The sequence below is a fragment of the Calliphora vicina genome, chromosome 2 (assembly GCF_958450345.1).
Source record: "Calliphora vicina chromosome 2, idCalVici1.1, whole genome shotgun sequence".
NCBI lineage: Eukaryota > Metazoa > Arthropoda > Insecta > Diptera > Calliphoridae > Calliphora > Calliphora vicina.
This window is the reverse complement of record NC_088781.1, coordinates 127,598,442-127,623,028: the sequence shown is the minus strand read 5'-3', so window position 1 is coordinate 127,623,028 and position 24,587 is coordinate 127,598,442. Positions and strand designations below refer to the sequence as shown.

The 24,587-nt window shown below is 31.0% G+C and overlaps 2 protein-coding genes across 3 annotated transcripts in view; one reads left to right on the top strand and one right to left on the bottom strand.

Annotated features, from left to right (window-relative positions):
• The first annotated feature begins 3,135 nt into the window (after window positions 1–3,135).
• Window positions 3,136–14,612, top strand: LOC135950855 (uncharacterized). The gene is made up of 8 exons (XM_065500379.1): window positions 3,136–3,566; window positions 3,625–4,075; window positions 4,133–4,251; window positions 10,770–10,924; window positions 14,016–14,078; window positions 14,145–14,254; window positions 14,322–14,436; window positions 14,497–14,612. The coding sequence occupies exons 1-8, from the start codon at window positions 3,136–3,138 to the stop codon at window positions 14,610–14,612; spliced, it is 1,560 nt and encodes a 519-aa protein (XP_065356451.1).
• A 477-nt stretch (window positions 14,613–15,089) lies between these two features.
• Window positions 15,090–24,587, bottom strand: part of loh (lonely heart) — a 124,779-nt gene continuing 115,281 nt past the window's right edge. The window contains exons 1-6 of one of the 2 annotated variants that reach the window (XM_065501392.1): window positions 22,550–22,671; window positions 17,135–17,336; window positions 16,888–17,072; window positions 15,825–16,808; window positions 15,616–15,766; window positions 15,090–15,556 (exon numbers count right to left, since the gene is read on the bottom strand). In XM_065501392.1, the coding sequence (XP_065357464.1) occupies window positions 15,408–15,556; window positions 15,616–15,766; window positions 15,825–16,808; window positions 16,888–17,072; window positions 17,135–17,336; window positions 22,550–22,579 (1,701 nt within the window). In that variant the 5' untranslated portion in view covers window positions 22,580–22,671 and the 3' untranslated portion in view covers window positions 15,090–15,407. Of the gene's footprint in view, window positions 15,557–15,615; window positions 15,767–15,824; window positions 16,809–16,887; window positions 17,073–17,134; window positions 17,337–22,549; window positions 22,672–24,587 lie in introns of those variants that run through there. The other variant, XM_065501391.1, reaches the window with a different exon arrangement.

The following is a 24,587-nucleotide window of genomic DNA, read 5'->3' as shown; positions in this document are numbered from 1 at the left end:
GTTGTTTTGAAGAAAGTTAAATAAAATTGCACTTGTTATATCGTTGTTAGTTTAAAATAAAATGTTTACAGCTATTCTGTGTCAAGTGCTTAAATACTGTTGCATTTAAAATTCATTGATTACTAAAGTTTGTAATATTAATGCTTGGACAAATAAAAGAGGAAAGTTCTAGGTTAAAAAAGGTGGAATATTAGATGAGTTGTTTGTGTCAAGTTAAATTTGTTGTTAAACTAAAATAAAATTAATAAAATTTCAACCAGACTAAGGAAAATAGTTTTATAATCATTTAATAGCCAATACTAAACCCGTTAACACAGTTTATGAGCTCCTTGGTTAAATTGTGGTTCCTTATTAAGACAATTTCTAGCTCCAACACCAGATACTTTTTAAGTAAATTTTTCGGTCGAATCCAAAGAGTCTGGATAAGAACTAGATAATTTCTTGCTATAATTGAAGTTCCTCATTAAATCAATCCTTTTCTCCAATCGTGGTTCCTTATTAGGTCAATTTCTTGGTCCAATCTTTGCTGATTATTAAGTCAATTATTTTGTTCAATCGTGGTTGCGTATTTAGTCATATTCTTATCCAATCGTGGTTTCTTACTAACTCAATTTCTCGGTTCAATCGTGGTTCCATATAAACGCAATTTCTTTGTCTAATTGTGGTTCCTTATTAACTCGATTTCTTTGTCCAATCCTGGTTCCCTATTAACTCAATTTCTTTGTCCAGTTGTGGTTCCTTCCTTGTAAACTCAATTTCAAGATCCAATCGTGGTTCCTTATTAACTCAATTTCTTTGTCCAATCCTGGTTCCTTATTAACTCAATTTCTTTGTCCAATTGTGGTTCCTTCCTTGTTAACTCAATTTCAAGGTCCAATCGTGGTTCCTTATTAGCTCAATTTCTTTTTCTAATTGTGGTTCCTTATTAACTCAATTTATTTGTCCAATCGTGGTTCCTTATTAACTCAATTTCTTTGTCCAATCGTGGTTCCTTATTAACTCAATTTCTTTTTCCAATCGTGGTTCCTTATTAACTCAATTTCTTTGTCCAATTGTGGTTCCTTATTAACTCAATTTCTTTGCCCAATCGTGGTTCCTTATTAACTCAATTTCTTTGTCCAATCGTGGTTCCTTATTAACTCAGTTCCTTATTAACTCAATTTCTTTGTCCAATCGTGGTTCCCTATTAACTCAACTTTTTTGTCCAATCGAGGTTCCTTATTAACTCAATTTCTTTGTCCAATTGTGGTTCCTTCCTTGTTAACTCAATTTCAAGGTCCAATCGTGGTTCCTTATTAACTCAGTTCCTTATTAACTCAATTTCTGTGTCCAATCGTGGTTCCTTATTAACTCAATTTCTTTGTCCAATTGTGGTTCCTTATTAACTCAGTTCCTTATTAACTCAATTTCTGTGTCCAATCGTGGTTCCTTATTAACTCAATTTCTTTGTCCAATTGTGGTTCCTTATTAACTCAGTTCCTTATTAACTCAATTTCTGTGTCCAATCGTGGTTCCTTATTAACTCAATTTCTTTGTCCAATCGTGGTTCCCTATTAAGTTAATTTCCTTGTCCAAACTTTGTTCCTTTTTAACTCAATTTCTTTCTCCAATCGTGGTTCCTTATTAACTCAATTTCAAGGTCCATTTGTGGTTCCTTATTAACTCAATTTCAAAGTCAAATCGTGGTTCCTTATTAACTCAATTTCAAAGTCCAATCGTGGTTCCTTATTAACTCAATTTCTTTGTCCAATCGTGGTTCATTATTAACTCAATGTCTTTCTCCAATCGTGGTTCCTTATTAACTCAATTTCTTTGTCCAATCGTGGTTCATTATTAACTCAATGTCTTTCTCCAATCGTGGTTCCTTATTAACTGAATTTCAAGGTCCAATCGTGGTTCCTTATTAACTCAATTTCTTTCTCCAATCGTGGTTCCTTATTAACTCAATTTCTTTCTCCAATCGTTTTTCCTTTTTAACTCAATTTCTTTCTCCAATCGTGGTTCCCTATTAACTCAATTTCAAGGTCCAATCGTGGTTCCTTGGTAACTCAATTTCTTTCTCCAATCGTGTTTCCTTTTTAACTCAATTTCAAGGTCCAATCGTGGTTCCGTATTAACTCAATTTCAAGGTCCAATCATGGTCCCATATTAACTCAATTTCAAGGTCCAATCGTGGTTCCTTATTAACTCAATTTCTTTGTCCAATCGTGGTTCCTTATTACTCAATTTCTTTGTACAATCGTGGTTCCATATTAACTCAATTTCAAGGTCAAATCGTGGTTCCTTATTTAAGCAATTTATTTGTCCAATCGTGGTTCCTTATTAACTCAATTTCTTTGTCCAATCGAGGTTCTCTTGTAATTTAATTTCTTTGTCCAATCGTGCTTCCTTATTGACTCAATTTCAAGGTTCAATCGTGGTTTCCTATTAACTCCATTTCAAGGCCCAATCGTGGTTCCGTATTAACTAAATTTCTTTGTCCAATCGTGGTTCCTTATTAACTCAATTTCTTTGCCCAATCGTGGTTCCATATCAACTCAGTATCTTTATACAATCGTGGTTCCTTATTTAAGAAATTTCTTTGTCCAATCGTGGTTCCTCATTAAAGCAATTTCTTTCTCCAATCGTGGTTCCTTATTTAAGAAATTTCTTTGTCCAATCGTGGTTCCTCATTAAAGCAATTTCTTTCTCCAATCGTGGTTCCTTATTTAAGAAATTTCTTTGTCCAATCGTGGTTCCTCATTAAAGCAATTTCTTTCTCCAATCGTGGTTCCTTATTTAAGAAATTTCTTTGTCCAATCGTGGTTCCTCATTAAAGAAATTTCTTTCTCCAATCGTGGTTCCTTACTAAGTCAGTGTATTTTACCAATATTGCTCCAGTCGTGGCACTTTATTTAACAACAACTCTTCCTCTACAATGTCTCACCTTTTTACTATCCGTGCCACATCGCGTGCAATCCATGACCAGACACTTGTTATAAAACAAAGTTAATGGATTTCAAGTGTACAAATCATGTTACAATTAAATCATATTACCAGCTAACTAATTTGTTTAGGCTTTAATAAAGTAAAATATAGCTAGTTTTCAACAAACCAGCAAGTACTTAGGATCACTAAAAATTTAAGCGGAAAATTATGTACATTAAAGTTCGACAGGTGCAACCACCACCTCAACCTCCTCAACCGTACCAGGACCAAAATAAATCAAATATAAGGCAAAATAAATTGAGCAAAAAACCAAATCCTTGTTGGCACAAAACCAAGGGCCTTATTTTAAGCATTTTGCACTACAACAAATTATATTTGGAAACCTGTGTAGCCCATTGTTATGTCTATCTGGTCAAAAATGGTTTAACCCTATTGGAAAGGATTTTCTGGTTTATTTTAATGGCCGTATGTCACTACTTTTGCATTTTCATTTCCATGCAATCGGTTATGCGTTTCATGAATAAAAACAGTTATGTGGGCATAGAGCGCAACTATTTCGATTGGAATACCACGCTACCCAGTGTGACCATATGTCCAATGGAGAGATTACATAGACATAAATTTGATGAATTTTGCGAGTAAGTTGATAAATTTATATTGAAATGTGAAAGCAATTTAATTTGTATTCATTCCTAGAATATACGATATTACGGCCGAACAAAAAGCGGAATTTTTCGATTTTTTAGAACATTTAGCCAATTCCACCTATTTCAATTTTGAAGATATTCCTCTGCACAAAACCGTGCAAGGTACTTTGGATAAAATACGTGTGAAACCAAATAGATATATGGAGCTTATATATAATTTAACTGCTGACGAGACCTTGAATCCCAATGAGAAGCAACGTGTACGCACAGTGGACAATGGGGCCAATATACATACACGTCAAATTCTCACGGAATATGGTCTGTGTTATATGACCAATAGCTTCTTGCCTGAGCAATATACATCTCGTTATTTGATATTTGGTGAATATCCAGAGAAAAATATCTACGAAGAAGAGGCCCAGGTCAGACCAGTACAACAGGGCTCTTTTCCGGATAAGTATATAGATTTTAATTTTATAGGATTTCAGTCGGCCATGGATGTAAGTCCACGTTTTAATAATGTCTTGAAGACGTATATAAAGTATTTAATTTTGTAGTTTTATGGCCACAGTGCTTTTGATGTCATGAAGGTGGATAATAATTTCGGTTATACTACCGAGAATTTGTATTATGAGCCGACTGTTAAAGAAATTACCACAACTAAAAACTTTGAGGCGTAAGTAATATAACTTGAAACAAATATTATAAAATCAAGCGGAATTTCCTAAAACTTAATAAAATTTAATCATATTGTTTGCGAAACAATACTAATATTTTAAATAAGCGTTTAAATGAGAAAATAAGCTCGATCTGTGATCACTCATATTTTTACCAAAAATCGATATTTTATATGGAAAACTCAAAATATCTAATATCTTCGTAAATAAGCGTTTAAATGAGAAAATAAGATCGATCTGTGATCACTCGTATTTTTACCAAAAATCGATATTTTATATGGAAAACTCAAAATATCTAAAATCCTCTATATCTTAGTAAATAAGCGTTTAAATGAGAAAATAAGCTTGATTCGTGATCACTCATATTTTTCACCAAAAATCGTTATTTTATTTGGAAAATTAAAAATATCTAAAATCCTCTATATCTTTGTAAATAAGCGTTTAAATGAGAAAATAAGCTCGATCTCTGATCACTCATATTTCTCACCAAAAATCGATATTTTATATGGAAAACTCAAAATATCCAAAATCCTCTATATCTTTGTAAATAAGCGTTTAAATGAGAAAATAAGCTCGATCTGTGATCACTCATATTTCTCAACAAAAATCGATATTTTATATGAAAAATTAAAAATATCTAAAATCTTCCATATCTTTGTAAATAAGCGTTTAAATGAAAAAATAAGCTCGATCTCTGATCACTCATATTTCTCACCAAAAATCGATATTTTATATGGAAAACTCAAAATATCCAAAATCCTCTATATCTTTGTAAATAAGCGTTTAAATGAGAAAATAAGCTCGATCTGTGATCACTCATATTTCTCAACAAAAATCAATATTTTATATGGAAATCTCAAAATATCTAAAATCTTCTATATCATCGTAAATAAGCGTTTAAATGAGAAAATAAGATCGATCTGTGATCACTCATATTTCTCACCAAAAATCGATATTTTATATGGAAAACTCAAAATATCTAAAATCTTCTATATCATCGTAAATAAGCGTTTAAATGAGAAAATAAGATCGATCTGTGATCACTCATATTTCTCACCAAAAATCGATATTTTATATGGAAAACTCAAAATATCTGAAATCTTTTATATCTTCGTAAATAAGCGTTTAAATGAGAAAATAAGCTCGATCTGTGATCACTCATATTTCTCACCAAAAATCGATATTTTTTATGGAAAACTAAAAATATCTAAAATCTTCTATATCTTTGTAAATAAGCGTTTAAATGAGAAAATAAGCTTGATTCGTGATCACTCATATTTCTCACCAAAAATCGATATTTTATATGGAAAACTCAAAATATCTAAAATCTTCTATATCTTTGTAAATAAGCGTTTAAATGAGAAAATAAGCTTGATTCGTGATCACTCATATTTCTCACCAAAAATCGCTATTTTATATGGAAAACTAAAAATATCTAAAATCTTCTATATCTTTGTAAATAAGCGTTTAAATGAGAAAATAAGCTCGATCTGTGATCACTCATATTTCTCACCAAAAATCGATATTTTTTATGGAAAACTCAAAATATCTGAAATCTTTTATATCTTCGTAAATAAGCGTTTAAATGAGAAAATAAGCTCGATCTGTGATCACTCATATTTCTCACCAAAAATCGATATTTTATATGGAAAACTCAAAATATCTAAAATCTTCTATATCTTTGTAAATAAGCGTTTAAATGAGAAAATAGCTCGATCTGTGATCACCCATATTTCTCAACGAAAATCGATATTTTATATGGAAAACTAAAAATATCTAAAGTCTTCTATATCTTTGTAAATAAGCGTTTAAATGAGAAAATAAGCTCGATCTGTGATCACCCATATTTCTCACCAAAAATCGATATTTTATATGGAAAACTCAAAATATCTAAAGTCTTCTATATCTTTGTAAATAAGCGTTTAAATGAGAAAATAAGCTCGATCTGTGATCACTCATATTTCTCACCAAAAATCGATATTTTTTATGGAAAACTCAAAATATCTAAAGTCTTCTATATCTTTGTAAATAAGCGTTTAAATGAGAAAATAGCTCGATCTGTGATCACCCATATTTCTCAACGAAAATCGATATTTTATATGGAAAACTCAAAATATCTAAAATCTTATATATCTTTGTAAATAAGCGTTTAAATGAGAAAATAAGCTCGATCTGTGATCACTCATATTTCTCACCAAAAATCGATATTTTTTATGGAAAACTCAAAATATCTGAAATCTTTTATATCTTCGTAAATAAGCGTTTAAATGAGAAAATAAGCTCGATCTGTGATCACTCATATTTCTCACCAAAAATCGATATTTTATATGGAAAACTCAAAATATCTAAAATCTTCTATATCTTTGTAAATTATCGTTTAAATGAGAAAATAAGCTTGATTCGTGATCACTCATATTTCTTACCAAAAATCGATATTTTATATGGAAAACTAAAAATATCTAAAATCTTCTATATCTTTGTAAATTATCGTTTAAATGAGAAAATAAGCACGATCTGTGATCACTCATATTTCTCAACGAAAATCGATATTTTATATGGAAAACTAAAAATATCTAAAGTCTTCTATATCTTTGTAAATAAGCGTTTAAATGAGAAAATAAGCTCGATCTGTGATCACTCATATTTCTCACCAAAAATCGATATTTTATATGGAAAACTAAAAATATCTAAAATCTTCTATATCTTTGTAAATAAGCGTTTAAATGAGAAAATAAGCTCGATCTGTGATCACTCATATTTCTCAACGAAAATCGATATTTTATATGGAAAACTCAAAATATCTAAAATCTTATATATCTTTGTAAATAAGCGTTTAAATGAGAAAATAAGCTCGATCTGTGATCACTCATATTTCTCACCAAAAATCGATATTTTTTATGGAAAACTCAAAATATCTGAAATCTTTTATATCTTCGTAAATAAGCGTTTAAATGAGAAAATAAGCTCGATCTGTGATCACTCATATTTCTCAACGAAAATCGATATTTTATATGGAAAACTCAAAATATCTAAAATCTTCTATATCTTTGTAAATTATCGTTTAAATGAGAAAATAAGCTCGATCTGTGATCACTCATATTTCTCAACGAAAATCGATATTTTATATGGAAAACTAAAAATATCTAAAGTCTTCTATATCTTTGTAAATAAGCGTTTAAATGAGAAAATAAGCTCGATCTGTGATCACTCATATTTCTCAACGAAAATTGATATTTTATATGGAAAACTCAAAATATCTAAAATCTTCTATATTTTCGTAAATAAGCGTTTAAATGAGAAAATAAGCTTGATTCGTGATCACTCATATTTCTCACCAAAAATCGATATTTTATATGGAAAACTCAAAATATCTAAAATCTTCCATATCTTCGTAAATAAGCGTTTAAATTAGAAAATAAGCTCGATCTGTGATCAGTCATATTTCTCACCAAAAATCGATATTTTATATGGAAAACTCAAAATATCTAAAATCTTCCATATCTTCGTAAATAAGCGTTTAAATTAGAGAATAAGCTCGATCTGTGATCACTCATATTTCTCACCAAAAATCGATATTTTATTTGAAAAACTCAAAATATCTAAAATCTTCCATATCTTCGTAAATAAGCGTTTAAATTAGAGAATAAGCTCGATCTGTGATCACTCATATTTCTCACCAAAAATCAATATTTTATATGGAAAACTCAAAATATCTAAAATCTTCTATATCTTTGTAAATAAGCGTTTAAATGAAAAAATAAGCTCGATCTGTGATCACTCATATTTCTCAACGAAAATTGATATTTTATATGGAAAACTCAAAATATCTAAAATCTTCTATATCTTTGTAAATAAGCGTTTAAATGAGAAAATAAGCTCGATCTGTGATCACTCATATTTCTCACCAAAAATCGATATTTTATATGGAAAACTCAAAATATCTAAAATCGTTTAAATTAGAAAATAAGCTCGATCTGTGATCACTCATATTTCTCAACGAAAATCGATATTTTATATGGAAAACTAAAAATATCTAAAGTCTTCTATATCTTTGTAAATAAGCGTTTAAATGAGATAATAAGCTCGATCTGTGATCACTCATATTTCTCACCAAATATCGATATTTTATATGGAAAATAATCTTTGTAAATAAGCGTTTAAAATATCTAAAATCTTCCATATCTTCGTAAATAAGCGTTTAAATGAGAAAATAAGCTCGATCTGTGATCACTCATATTTCTCACCAAAAATCGATATTTTATATTTTACTGTTTAATAGCATATTTTGACTTTATCAAAAACAAATTTTGTCTTACTTATTTTTCGCTGTTCTGTTACAGGTTTTTACTTCCTTTGTTTGAAATTCAAAATTGAAAAATAGATGGATTTTTTTTAATATAAAATAAGCACTATTTTAATAATAGCGCTATCTAAATATAAAATTTTAGTTCTAATTCAAACTTAACCGTTCTAAGTGTTAAAGAAATATTGTCTTTTAAATTTGCTCCTAACATCAGTTGATGTCGAAAGAACATTTTCTATGTATAAAAATGTTTTCAGATCCAATAGACAAGATTATTATTTGAAAATTTAAGTCAATATTTTGTAATTTATTGCAATAATAACCTTAATTGAAGAAGTGACTTTATATTTATATAAAATATCATCAAAAATACCTCTCGAATCCTTTTCATAACTTATAGTTTTTATGTTGTATTTATTTTTTGTTATACTTGTTTTAGTTAACCTTTTTAGAAATGAATTGTATTGATTTTTTTAAATAAAAGTATATTTTTTGGTTAAAAATTATGTAAAAGTTTGGTTTTTTAAGAGCATATTTTTTCAACTTTAAGAGCATATTTTAAAGTTTTTACTTAAACGCTTAAAACGCTTTTTTTAGAGCATATTTCCGGTTTCCCTGGTGATCACTCATATTTCTCACCAAAAATCGATATTTTATTTGGAAAACTCAAAATATCTAAAATCTTCTATATCTTCGTAAATAAGCGTTTAAATGAGAAAATAAGCTCGATCTGTGATCACTCATATTTCTCAACAAAAATCGATATTTTATAGGGAAAACACAAAATATTTAAAATCTTCTATATCTTTGTAAATAAGCGTTTAAATTAGAAAATAAGCTCGATCTGTGATCATTCGTATTTCTCACCAAAAATCGATATTTTATATGGAAAACTCAAAATATCTAAAATCTTCTATATCTTCGTAAATAAGCTTTTAAATGAGAAAATAAGCTCGATCTGTGATCACTCATATTTCTCAACAAAAATCGATATTTTATATGGAAAACTCAAAATATCTAAAATCTTCTATATCTTCGTAAATAAGCGTTTAAATGAGAAAATAAGCTCGATTCGTTATCACTCATATTTTTCACCAAAAATCGATATTTTATATGGAAAACTCAAAATTTCTAAAATCTTCTATATCTTTGTAAGTAAGCGTTTCAATGAAAAAATAAGCTCGATCTGTGATCACTAATATTTCTCACCAAACATCGATATTTTATATGGAAAACTCAAAATATCTAAAATCTTCTATATCTTCGTAAATAAGCGTTTAAATGAGAAAATAAGCTCGATCTGTGATCACTCATACTTCTCACCAAAAATCGATATTTTATTTGGAAAACTCAAAATATCTAAAATCTTCTATATCTTCGTAAATAGCTATATATCTTGAGAAAATAAGCTTGATTCGTGATCACTCATATTTCTCACCAAAAATCGCTATTTTATATGGAAAACTCAAAATATTTAAAATCTTCTATATCTTTGTAAATAAGCGTTTAAATAAGAAAATAAGCTCGATTCGTGATCACTCATATTTCTCACCAAAAATCGATATTTTATGTGGAAAATTCAAAATATCTAAAATCCTCTATATCTTCGTAAATAAGCGTTTAAATGAGAAAATACGCTTGATTCGTGATCACTGATATTTCTCACCATAAATCGATATTTTATATGGAAAACTCAAAATATCTAAAATCTTCTATATCTTCGTAAATAAGCGTTTAAATGAGAAAATAAGCTCGATCTGTGATCACTCATATTTCTCACCAAAAATCGATATTTTATATGGAAATCACAAATATCTAAAATCGTCCATATCTTCGTAAAAAAAGCGTTTAAATTAGAAAATAAGCTTGATTCGTGATCACTCATATTTCTCACCAAAAAATCGATATTTTATATGGAAAACTCAAAATATCTAAAATCTTCTATATCTTCGTAAATAAGCGTTTAAATTAGAAAATAAGCTCGATCTGTGGTCACTCATATTTCACAACGAAAATCGATATTTTATATGGAAAACTCAAAATATCTAAAATCTTCTATATCTTCGTAAGTAAGCGTTTAAATGAGAAAATAAGCTCGATTCGTGATCACTCACGAGACGAGACGAGAAATTTTTAGAGAAAATTTATTTATATTTTATCTGCTTTGGTATTATTCCCTTTAAAGACTTTAATTGTTTTTTGTTCCCTTTTTAGTGAATCAAATGTTCGCCAGCGTAATTGTCGTTTTAATCATGAGTCCAATTTAACCCATTTTCCGATTTACACAAAGAACTTGTGTATGCAGGAATGTCGTCTAAATTTGGTCTATAAAATTTGCAAGTGTATACCACATTTCAATCCAAATCGATGTAAGTTTATACAAAATATTGTCTTTCCATACATTAATTTTCACATCAATCATAGCACTTTCTATACTTAAGTTTTACCCTCAATCGTGGCTCCTTCTATACTTCAGGTTTTACTACAATCGTGGCCTTTTCTATACTTGAAATTTTTGCTTCAATTGTGGCTCTTTCTATACTTCAATCGTGGCTCCTCCTGTACCTCAATCGTGGCTCTTTCTATACTTCAATCGTGGCTCTTCCTATACTTGAATTTTGGTTATTTCTATACTTCAATCGTGGTTCTTCCTATACTTCAATTGTGGCTCTTCAAATTCTTCAATTATGGCGATCCTATACTTCAATTGTGGCTCTTTCTATACTTCAAACATGGCTCTTCCTATACTTCAATTGTGGCTCTTTCTATACATCAATTATGGCCCCTGATATACTCAAATTTTTACTTCAATTGTTGCTCTTCCTATACTTCAATTGTGGCTCTTTCTATACTTAAATTTTTACTTCAATTGTGGCTCTTTCTATACTTAAATTTTTACTTCAATTGTGGCTCTTCCTATGCTTCAATTATGGCTCTTCCTATACCTCAATCGTGGCTCTTTCTATACTTCAATCGCGGCTATTCCTATACTTCAATTATGGCTCTTTCTATACTTAAATTTTTACTTCAATTGTGGCTTCTTCTATACTTAATTTCTTTAATTTATATTTTATTCTATATCCATTCTTCAAGTTTTGATTCAATCTTGAATCAATTCTAGTTCATTCGTAGCCCTTTCTATTCTTCATTTTCTAGTTCAAGTGGCTCTTTCTGTTCTTCAATATATTTTTCAATCGTGGCTTTTCTATTATTCGTTTTATAGTTCAATCTTCATTTTATAGTTAAATCGTGACTCTTTCTATTCTTCATTATATAGCTCAATCGTGGCTCTTTCTATTCTTCATATTTTAGTTAAGTCATTGCTCATTATATTCTTTATTTTATAGTTCATTAGTGACTCTTTCTATTCTTCGTTTTGTAGATCATTCATGGGTCTCTATATCTTCTTTATATTATATTTTTCTATTCTTCATTTTGTGGTTTTTTCATGGCTTTTTCTATTCTTCATTCGTAGCTTTTCCTATTCTTCATTATACTTTACACCATCATAGTGGGGAGGGTATTATGCGTTTGTGCAGGTGTTTGTAACGCTCAAAAGTATTAGAGCCAGTTTTTGACTTCGTATTTAAATATGAATTATATTTAAGTTCTATTTAAATGCGAAAATGAGTTTCTCAGTGCTTTTTTAAATGATACTTAAATGGCCGACGTTGGTCATTTAAATTCTATTTAAGTTTCATAAACTATCATATGTTTTTGACAGCTGACTTTTGTTGTTTGGTTTTTTTTCACTCTATTGTAGTAAAAAAAAAAAACAAACAACAGCGTCTTGCTAAAAAAAGCGTCTTGCAAAAACTACAATTCCGATGCTGGGCAATTGGAGCTTCTTTTGTGCATTTTCCTACCAATAATTTTATTGTTTAATAAACTTTTATTTCTTATTGGGCAAAATGTATCAATTTTTGTTTTGGTTGAACAGCTGTTTTAAGCAAAACTATCGATAAATTTTTGATATTTAGTAGTGCTACCATACTTTTATCTTATTTAAATAAGACAAATTATGTAGCACTGAAAAACTCAAACTGTATTTAAATACAACTTAATTTTAAGTTAAAATTAACTAAATACGTATTTAAATAACAAGTCAAAAACTGGGCATTAGTCTAACACCCACAATTAAGTATACCGATCGACTTATAATCACTTTCTGAGTCTATTAAACGATGTCCGTCCGTCAGTCTGGCTGGTTGTCTGTCCATGTAAACCTTGCGCAAAAAGTACAGGTCGCAATTTTCAAGATATTTCTATAAAATTTGGTAGCAAGAACCAAGCCTATTGAAAATGGTTGAAATCGGTCCATTATTTCACCTAGCCCCCATACAAATGTCCTTCCGAAATTGGACTTTATCGGTCATAAATGTTTAATTTCTAAATGTATCTCCACAAATTGCGCTTTAAATAAGTTTTATATATACAAAATTCATGTCACCAAATTTTGTTACGATCGGTCCATAATTAGTCATAGCTCCCATATAGACCCGATTCCGAAAATCACTTTAACGTACATAAATCGCTTAAAAATGTTGGTATACACACAAAATTCAACATAGTTAACTTTAATATAGACATAAATCACACGACCTAATTTCATGGTGATCGGTCCATAATTGGTCATAGCTCCCATATAAGGCCCACTTCCGAAAATCACTCAAAAATATAAATTATTGAAATTTTAAAAGAAAAATGTTTTTGCTCTTTTACTTAGTGTAGGGTATTATATGGTCGGGCTTGACCGACCATACTTTCTTACTTGTTTTTACTTCAATCGTGTCTCTTTCTATACTTCAATCGAGGTTCTTTCTATTTTTCATTTTATTGTTCAATCTTGGCTCTTTCTATTCTTCATTTTATAGTACAATCGTGGCACTTTCTCTACTTTATTTTATAGTTCAATCATGGCTTTTTCTACTCCTCATTTTATAGTTCAATCGTTGCTCTTTCTATTCTTCATTTTATATCTCACTCGTGGCTCTTTCTAATCTTCAGTTTATAGTTCATTCATGGCTCTCTCTATTCTTCATTTCATAGTTCGATGGTGGCTCTCTCTATTCCTCATTTTATAGTTCAATCGTGGCTCTTACTATTCTTCATTTTATAGTTCAATCGTGGTTCTTTTTACTCTTGAATTTTTAGTTCTTTACTTTAAGTTTATAGTCCAACCGCGGATTTTTCTATTCATCATTTTGTTGTTCAATCGTGGCTCTTTCTATTTTTCATTTTATAGTTCAATATTGGGCTCTTCCTTTTCTTCATTTTATAATTCAATCGTGGCTCTTTCTATTCCTCATTTAATAGTTCAATCGTGGATTTTTCTATTTTTCATTTTATAGTTCAATCTTGGGCTCTTCCTTTTATAATTCAATTGTGGCTCTTTCTATTCTTCAAATTTTATAATTCTTCTTATTTTTATTCAAAAATCTTTAAATTTGTTGTTTTCAGTTGGTAAAGCCAAACGGGTTTGTGACTACAGAACTTTAAAAGAATGCTTTCCTAAAAATACTGGTAATTTATAATATTTACAATATCATTATTTAAATATTATTCCGTTTAAATCTTAACAATTTCCAGCTTATTTTCTTAAAATGTATCGCACCACGGCCCATAATAAAATTGAGGATATAGCGCCCTGCTATTGCATGCAAAATTGCATGAATTCTGTTATAAGTTTAAGAGTATCGGTAGGTTTGAAATTTTCTATAGAAATCTAAAAGATTTTGTCTAAATTGTATTATTTATTGTTTGTAGTTTTTGACCAAAACTAAAGAATTTTTTGGTGGCAAAGGTACTATCCTATCGATGAAGGAATGGCCTACTATACGTTATAAGAGGCAAACGATATTTACTTATACGGATTTAATGGGTAAGTAGAGATGTTGGTGTTAAGAGGATTTTGAAGTACTAATTGTGATTAAAATTTTAGTTTCCATTGGTGGCACGGCTGGTTTGTTTTTGGGCTTTAGCGTTTTGGGTGCTATTGAAATTGTGTACTTCTTTACCATGCGCTTGATGTTTAATTTATTGGGCTACAAATTGTAATTCAAACAATTAATGGTGAAACGAATTTGGATTAATTATTTTTTATTATTTAATGCAATTAAATTTTGTTAATTAATAAATTTGATCAATTTATTTGCTTGTACAGCTTGAAATACTGCAGCAATTCAGTGTTTTAATTTGACACTTAAGAAAGTTAGATTCTGAACAGATGTTTTAATATTAACTAATGCTGGCCACACACGGAATGTTTTTTTCGCATGATTTGTGATTGAAAATTTTTAATTACTCGTGATTTTGTTCGCGCACAGCCCCATTAACAAGTAACAAGACGTCGAACACGAACAAACCGGACTCACAAATCATCCGTGTGTGGCCAGCTTAAGACGATCATATTTGACCGATTAAGCCGCCCACTGAGATTAGATATAACATCAATTGAAATAATATTCTGAAAAACTTGACCTTTCTATTCTATTTTCTTTTAATTCTTCATTTCAATTTTTAAAAAAATATCAGTTTCTATAATTTTTCATTATTTTATTTTAAAATTTTCTCTTTTGTTTTATTAGTAGTGCCTCTTTTTCTCTGTATTGTCTTAATTTTATTATTTTAAGTAATACAAAATTTATTTTTCTTTTTTTTTATAAAACGTACATTTTAACTATTCGATTGGATTTTTTTTGTTTTGTTTCGCATTAAATTATTTTAAAAAAAAATAAAACTTCATAAAAAATAAACTTAGTTTAAGAAATTAAATTACAGAATTAACTCTCCTATGAAATTCTCTCAAAATACTCTGCCTCTCTTGCCATACTTGCTGTCACTCTCACTCTCTCATCCTGCTATGCTGCAGGAGTAACAGCATTTATGTTGATAATACTCATAACTACAAAGTTTAGCTTTGACAGCCCATTGGCAGTTGGCAATTTCATCGGAACAGGAACTAGAGGCACCATCATTTTGTACACGATCATGGCGATTCTCTAAAACAGAGATTAAAGTGAATTTATCATAAATTTATCATAATTTATAGGAAACCAACCTTCACATTTGTGTGTATTACAGCTTCTATAAATTGGTTCTCTTATGGAATAACGACATTTATTGGACTCTCTTAAGGCATTTTCATGATCATCATATTCCAAGCATTTAACGGTTCTCCTTTGGGTGCCGGTACCACAGGTTTTGGTGCACTAAATTCAGTTTCTAGAATTAATATAAATCTTTTTAAATACTTCCTTTTAAACCTACCTCCGACCACTCTGAATAATGCCATCTAGCTCCACAATATTCCACCTCTTCATGAGAACATTTCTCCACATTTGAAGGTCTCAATTCCGGCTTACAATCCTCATCATCCACTATCAATTGGTTTTGTATGCACAATACCTGTCTGGTTCTAGTTAAATTAAAGCAATTGCCATTACAGGGAGTCCAGGGTCCTGAAAACCATTCTCCTGTTTCACAATTATCCGAACGTTCACAGGTTCTGGTAATTTCGGGGGTTGTACGGAAATCACATCTTTCCGTATTGGGTTTAGAGCGATCACAATAGATAGTTCTATACTCCACACCACTACCACAATCCGAAGAACAATATTGGTTCCAGTCTGACATTAACCAGGTGCCAGCTCTTTCATTGCGTTTAATATTGGAATGTGAAGCATTAGGACTTAAGCCATGCAAGCGATATCTTTGATTAGAACGTCTACGATTCTTGGGACAATCACAGGCTTTCTTAACAACTGGTTTCTCCTCCATGCAAGCTGAATTATCCACATGTATCACAATGCCAGAGGCCAATTCTTGTACACAACTCAGTTCACGTTCCTTAGAGCCCTCGCCATGATGACAACGGCATTCAGTCCAATCATCTAAACGCCAATAAGCCGGACAGGGTTGGGTATTACATCTTAGGAGATTTTCATTTATAACTGGCTTTTCCGAATGCATACATCTTCTTTGGGAGTAGTAACGTAAAGGATTCTCTCGCACACATCTTATAATGGGAGTTTGAGTACCTCCACCACAAGACTTAGAGCAGGTGCTGAAACCTACTACCTTCCAGTTGAAACGACGACGTTTTGAGCTGTGGCTGGCACTAATGGAGGTTTCTTCACCACCCGATTTAAGGAAACCATCACTTTCTACAGACACTTCATTCTCCTCAGAGTCCGAGGTAATGGGTAGTAAGTATTCATATTTAATGCCGGGATTCATAGTTTTGCTAAAGATCTGGAACATAAATTTAAAGGAAAAATTTTGAAATGGATTCACAGCAATTAAAATATAACTAGATTTTAATAATACATACCATCAATTCCACATTATCTCTTATAGGTCCCGTACAAGTAACCCATTCCGTAACACCTTCACCATGCTCTTGCAAACCATCCAAACGATGGTAATCGAATACAGCACCAGCAGCCTCATAAGCACCACTCAATGAAACCGAATTGTCACCATTGATAATATAACTATCTTCCTCAGAACTTAGCACTAGGAAATGAAGGATTTTTTGATTCCAAAATTCTTTAAATTTTGTTAAACTCTTTACTCACCCAACAAATTCATGCTATTTTTCAATTCGGTAATAGAAATATTTGAAGCTCCTGCTGGTATTGTGGCCACATGTATGTAAGCATCATCGGGCAGAGGATCTCTGGTAAATAGACCAGTTATGGGACGACATAATAAACCACCGCAACTAACAGCTCCACTATTGGCAGAGAGACCGGTAATGATACCGCTGGCGTGTATGGCCTGTAATGAAAGCGGAAGAATGTTAAAATCAATTAAACATCTTAGGAAGATACAAATAAAACATTAACTAGAATCATATAAAATTTCACATCATCAGAAATAATCTGGTCACGAAAATATATTCAAATAAATAATGAGAAATTAAATTGGCTCAAAAGCTTCTTACTAATTTGCACAGAAACGATAGGTGAAAAGACGATCTAGCTTTAATCCTGACACGGAAGAGTTGCTAAATGAAAAAAGGCTTTTAATAGCTCTCTCTCTCCCTTTCCCTCTCTCTCTTTTTAACTCTATACCCTATATAAATTACAATTATATAATGTCCTGAAATGAAATTAAAAATTGTTCCCAATCCAATGGCAAACTTAACAGTTAACCAATTAATCTGATGACAGTCCACTCTAGTATAAGTAGAAAGAGTTCATATTAACGACCTAAATATGATATTTTGAGAACTTTAATTAAACGTCGTAGTTATTATTATTGAATCCTATCGTTCCAAGGTGGAACAAAGGCCATAAATGTAGTGTCAGCTTCACTTCGGCCCAGTACTTTAGAGTTGAGTTTGTTTCAGTCTCGATTGTCTCCTCCAGGTGTTAGCGGGTCTGCCTGTTCTTCTACTACCTTGGGGGGTTCCAGTCAATTGCCGTCTTGGCTACATTGTCGTTGGAATGTCTGAGGACATGGCCAATCCAACTCCATTTAAGATTGATAATATGGATACCTATTGGTATTTCATCTATTCTTTCCCACATGTCTCTGTTTGAGATAACATTCGGCCAAAATATCTTGAGCAGTTTTCGTAAAGAGCGATTAATGAATACCTGTGGTTTTCCAGAATTCACAGCCTGTATGGCGGACACACACGTTAGATGAAAAGAGGCGGAGCTTGATACTCAGCTGAATTTGGGGTGATTTCCTTACTTATTTTTAGCAGTGCCCCAAATGCTTGGTTTGCCTTTTTTGTGGGATTTGTAATATCTTTTCGCAAGGTGCCTGATTGGACGATTGGACATCTTCAAGATCTACGTTGTCCATTTGGAACTGTTGGGAGTTAGTGGTATTTAAACGCAAGACCTAAGTCTTTATTTCCCCTAAATTGGCTGACATATCGTTGATACTTATATCGTCGGCATAATCGAGATCTTCGAAGCGTCCAGTTAGGCCCCAAGTGATGCCTCTTCTATTGGTTGTTGCTTTAAGCATTATAACGTCATGTACCGCTTGTATTGAACAGCAATGGAGATGAATCACAGGCTTGTCGTACGCCTGCGTTAACATTAAAGGGTCTTCCTAGATTGCGTTCATGTAACACCATACATGTTGAATCCCGGTATAAGGCACGGACGGCAATTCATGTGGAACACTTTTGCACTACAGCGCTTGCCAAATAGCCTGCTGGTGAAGGGTATCGAAGGTTTTACCAAATTCGCCATTCCACCGATTGTTCGACAATAATACGAAGGACGTTCACGTGATCCGTGCATGTGGGAATAGCCCTAAAGCCTGTTCATTTCTAAGTTGGGAAGACAGCGATGAGAATAATCTATCATGAAGGATATGCGCTATTATCTTGTTAATTATTTGCAATATGGTTATGCACCTCCAATTTCTATATTCCGTGAGGTCCCCTTTTTATTACCCCAATATTCAGTTCAGGGTCCTCGATGATGGGTCGTATTATCCTACCACCAAGCAATTCTTGAGTGCTTTTATACATTAACTATTTCCGCCTCTTCTGGGCAGCACGTATTATGTCAACAGATTGACATTGCAGCGTTGTGGTGTGTTCCGGTATTGACAATATATCGGCGAAGTAGTCGTACCATATTCCCAATTGCTGGTCCACAGATGAAGTAATAACACCCATCGGGTCCTTCAGGGGATAATCAGTGGATCGATTATTACTAGAGATCTCCTTTGCCAATCTATATAGGTACCTAGTTCTATGCAAATTCGCCGCAGCTTGAGAGTCTGGCCCAAGATAGACGAATATAGGATCTGCAATTGTGTCTCGGTGCTCTTGTTCTTATCATTCTTAAATTGTCCTCTCTCATCAATGACTGCTTATGTTGTCTGTATCAAATTTGCTATCTAGCTCTTTCCGTGAGTATACTCCTTATAACACTCCACTGCACACGTTCATGTTCCGATAGCTCTTCATATCGTCTTCTTATAGTTTCCACGAGCATTTCTCTTACACATGCTGAAGTTTGCCCACATCGTACTTTCTAGTTGCAGGTGTTATTTTCTGTCTCCGAATTACCGATATTTTTAGTCTTTGGTTCGGCTCAGTATGCTAATTTTCTTTTCTAACGAAGGTCCTGCTTTTCGTTTGATATCATCTGCATATCATCCACTTCATACAGTGCTTTATCAAAAATCGAACAGCAGTGTCGAAAGGACCCATCCTTGACAAACTCAACTTCTAATTTCGTCGTCATTATTGTAACCAAGTTAGATGATCATGCCCTCAAATCGCTCGTGCAGAGTGTCCAATGAAGCATTAGCTGTCGTTATTGTCCATATCAGTTCAAAAGAAGTAAGTAATCATCAACTTTGAGCGCTCGCCGTTGACGGTGATGGCCTGACTAACGTCCTTCTAATAGGATTATGGACCGATTACGTCGCCAGCCCAAAGCCCACACCAAACACTGACTTTTTTGGGATGCACTCAACGCTCTTGGATCACATGTGGATTGCTATCGTCCCAAATTCGGCAATTTTGTTTGTTGACATACCCATTCATTCTAAAATGGGCATCATCTTGTAAATCGGGTGAAGCACATGGAAAAATGGCGGAATAGAACACACATTCCCATAAAATAATTTTATCATTTGCACATGTTGTTAAACGCTATATTCGTCCATGGTGATTTGGCAAAACATACTGAATAAATGACAGCCAATTTGACAGCTGCAGCTTCAAAAACATGAAGGCTATCAACTGTGAAAGTCCTTTATAAAACCAATTGACATTTTGGAGAATTCCCTTTGAATATACATATATAGGGTATTCACACGGTAGTCATAAAGTCGTATGTTATAAAATAATAACTCGACTGCTGTGTGCTGTCTGAGTGTGCTTTTTGAAATTTGAGTCAAAAAATATTTTTAATAAAAAGGCAAAAAACAAGTGCAACAAGTAAGAGAACTATATTCTATATATTTTAATTTTTTAGTAAAAAAAATTTTATGCCAAATTTTTTTTTTAAATTTATTAATAGGTGTGTTCGCGTACTTTCCAGTAAAAAATATCCAGTAACTTTATTTTAGAGAGTAAAAATAAATTACTTTCAATCTGAAAAATTACCAAAAAAAAGTACGCGAACAACAATTTGTAAAAATAAGTTGTATTTTATTATAAATCAATTCAAAACGTTTGTATTGTGTTATTTTACATCTTTACTTTGCAAACTTGTAAATTGTATTAATTTTCAACTTTTTAGTTTTGTTTATATTTGCAACCATATGTTTTAAACATATTTTTATGTTGATATTTTTTACTGGACAAAAAATAAACCGGTAAAAAATATTATGTTCTCTATCTATGAACTGTCACTTTTAACACTCCCTTGCTCTCTCGTTACAAGTTTTTAAAACTAAACGAACAGAATCCAGTAACTTCCAGTGATAATTTGTACAAATTATTACAAATTATCTAGTACGCGAGCACTACTAATGAAAAAATATTTATAATAAAAATTTTTATTTCTTTGAAGCACAACAACAAGTTTTTAAAATCATTGTAAAACTTTAGTACTTAATGACAATACGACTTGATAGCACACCGTGTGAATACACCAATAACATTGCCATAACGAAATATTTAAAAGTTGGGGATATTGAGTTTAAACCATAGTCATAGACTAACTCAGTTGTCAAAACCTAAGTGGTAATAAAGTATTAGTAAAAAAACAATGTGAAAATACCCTGAAGGAAACCTGGGGTTAAGTGTCACCACTTTTGTCGAATAAATTGGTGACATTGTCTACAAATCGTCTACACTTTTCACTTTGCCGTTTATGTGTAGAGAAATGTTTGACAACTGAAAAAATATTAATTTATTTTCAGTTTTGTTTAAAATAAAAAAAGCTGTTGTAACTAATATAATGGACATTTTCCCAATTAATTTTGAGGTAAAATTTAAAGAGTTGGACGATATTTTAGCTATTCAAAGAGACCCGTAAGTAAGTAATTAAATTTATGTGGATTGTAATTAACGAATAATTTAAAATTGATAGTTTATATTCTTTAGATACGACAAATTATGATACTTCTCTGTGGTAATGTTGAACGTAACCTACATAACATATTTGGATCCAATATAATTCTGAATTAATTAATGCTGACGGATCATTCGGCAAATATATTTTCCGCAATATATTTTCGGCTCTGATAGGTAAAAAATTTGTAAAACTATTTTCCATTATGCATATTTAAAATATCAGCATTTTTTCAATACCCAGCTGCTATATCCACTTTCAGTGAATCTGCACATTAAAAAAATTTTTTAAGTAAACAAGTCACAGCAAGTCAAAAAAGAAGTAAAACGAATCTTCTGGCAAAGAAGAAGAACGCAACTTGTACCTTTTTTACTTTTATGTGTTAAAAATATTTTTATATTTAATAAAACATGCAATTTAAAAGAATATATGCAAGTGTATGGACTGAGTTTGTTTCCAATATAAAGTTTAAAAAGTGTAGACTGGAATGACTAAAATGTACTACTGAATATCTGGTTCCAATGTCTCCATATGGTCCAACAAGAACTGCGTAGTCAATAGTTCTAACGGGATTATTAATAGAGTGAAAATCCAATAAAAAGATTTAAAAGTGTGGACTAGAATTGCTAAAATGTACCAGTGAATCTCTGGTACAATGTCTACATATGGTCGCATAAGAACTACATAGTCTACATAGTCAGTAGTTCATTCTCAATGACAAGCACATGTTAAATGTCTATAGTAAATAACATTGTCTGGGGTAAAAGAAGTCACTAGTACTGGTGACTGTGTCAATAGTAAGTCAGTTCAGATTCACTATTCACATTTCCTACATGGTAAAAACAACACTTGTCTGTGTGATTATTTTGAGTAATTTTTTGTTTGAGTTTTTTTTATAGTTTCTGTTCTATGTGTATTTCTGTATGATTGAAACTGTGCTTAGACTTAGATTACTACATATATGTTTTATTTTAACTTTCAACTTACCAGTGCAATTATTAATAATTTATTTAACATTTTTGCTAAAATTTATTTATGTTGTGACGTTTTAGGGATTATTTTACTTATTGTAAAAAATTTTAGTTTCACATTGATTTAGCTCAAACAGGTGTAACTAAATTGTATATTTTAAACATAAGTATTTTAAAAAATGTTCCTAAACCAGTCAGATTTTCAGGTTTCAGAGGAAGTGCTTAGCACTACAAAACTTCAATATAATTTATGGTTTTTCGATAACATTCTGTCTGAAGCCCACAAATCAGAATAGTACAGGAACAGGTATTTAAAAATTATTTTCCTCTTTTTGTTATAATTTATTGTAATGAATTTATTTATTTTCTTATTTAATTTATGTCGTTACATATTTGTAAACAATTTAAGGTATTTATGTTCCCACATAATCTATTTAATTAATTACTATCGGAAAATAATCTTGTAAATCTGTAGAAATCTATGAATTTTTAATAAGTAATATAAAATTGACAATGAAAATAAAATAAACAAAATCATATGAATAATTTAATAGTTAGACCCCCTGCAGAATGATTTAGTGGATAAAGTGTTAAAGCTATTTAAACTAATGCCACTATATACAGCATAATTAAGTAATTAATTATAATAATCAGGGCTTTGTATTAATTTATATAAATATCATAGATTAAAGCTTATATGTATTTTGAAATCTTTGAACTTTATGGGTTTAATTGATAAAAATTTTATTTTTAAGGTGGGCGTTAATTTTGGCAACAAAAAAGTTTTGAAATTTTAAGTCATTGTTTATGACTTTAAAGCTGATTAATGGGATTTTAAATAGTTTAAATAGAATTGAGTTTTAAACGTTTAAGATAAGCAAACAAACATTAATGGAAAAAATTTAGAAAATCTAAATTAGTTGCAAAAAAATGTTTCAATATTTTGAAAATGTTTAAGTCACGGCCTTTAAAAATATACCAGTTGAATATTGCCTTACTTTTCAATCAATAAATTAACACTTACAGCCTTTTTAGATTTTAATTTATTATTTCATATTTTGTAAAAAAAAAACCAGCTTATTAATCTTAATACTTGCAATTTAATATATCTTAATTGTATAACCACTAAATGGATTACAAAATATTTAAAATTTTATAAATATTTTAGCTCCATAAAATTTCACAGACACTTTTTTTTGTAAAAAAAAAAAATGCAATCAACCGTTTCCTTTTTCAATTAAAAATTCATGCCACACTTCAACGTCACAGTCATCGGCATTAAACAACATCATCTTCATACATCATAATGAAGTTACAAATTGCACAAAAAAATACTACTATTTGTTTTAAATACTTTTTTTTTTGTATTCATTTCAAAGAATGAAAACAAAATATTAAATACAAAATAAACAAACAAATAAACCGGTTGAAAATATAAACCAATTCCCGAGATATGTGAATAATACTCCCCCCTCCCTTTTAGCAACAGTGAAGAAAGAACAAAAATAAAACACTTGCCACATTGTATATAGCAAGGGGGCATAATAAAAATAACACAAAGTGGCGCATAGTAAAAACCATTGATGCCACATAGAGCAAAAATAAAAAAATAAAAACTGGGAAAATATCCTAAATTCTCAAATTCTGAAGAATAATAATAACTAGGGGGCGGATGTTCAAGCATTAATTGTTGGAAAATATGCAACTAATATGCTTCAAAATCAAAATATGACATAAAAATATGCATTTATTAGATGTTTGACTTAAAAATTAGTGATTTTTTAAAATTGTTAGCTTTTAGTTTCAAACATTTGTACAATTTATTCAAAGTATTGGCCATTGCACAGTGGGGCAGTATCAAAATTTTTTGGAAATAAATATGGCATTTCTAAACGTCTGGTCCGCTCATGATAAAATTTTATGTGAGCATAACCAAGGAGTATTTGAGTTTAACTTATTAAAATGGGACCTACAAATACTACAGGGAAGGCGGCTCAAAGTAGGGTACCTCCAATATGTAACATTTTTATACACGTGCCATTTTGTTTCCCATA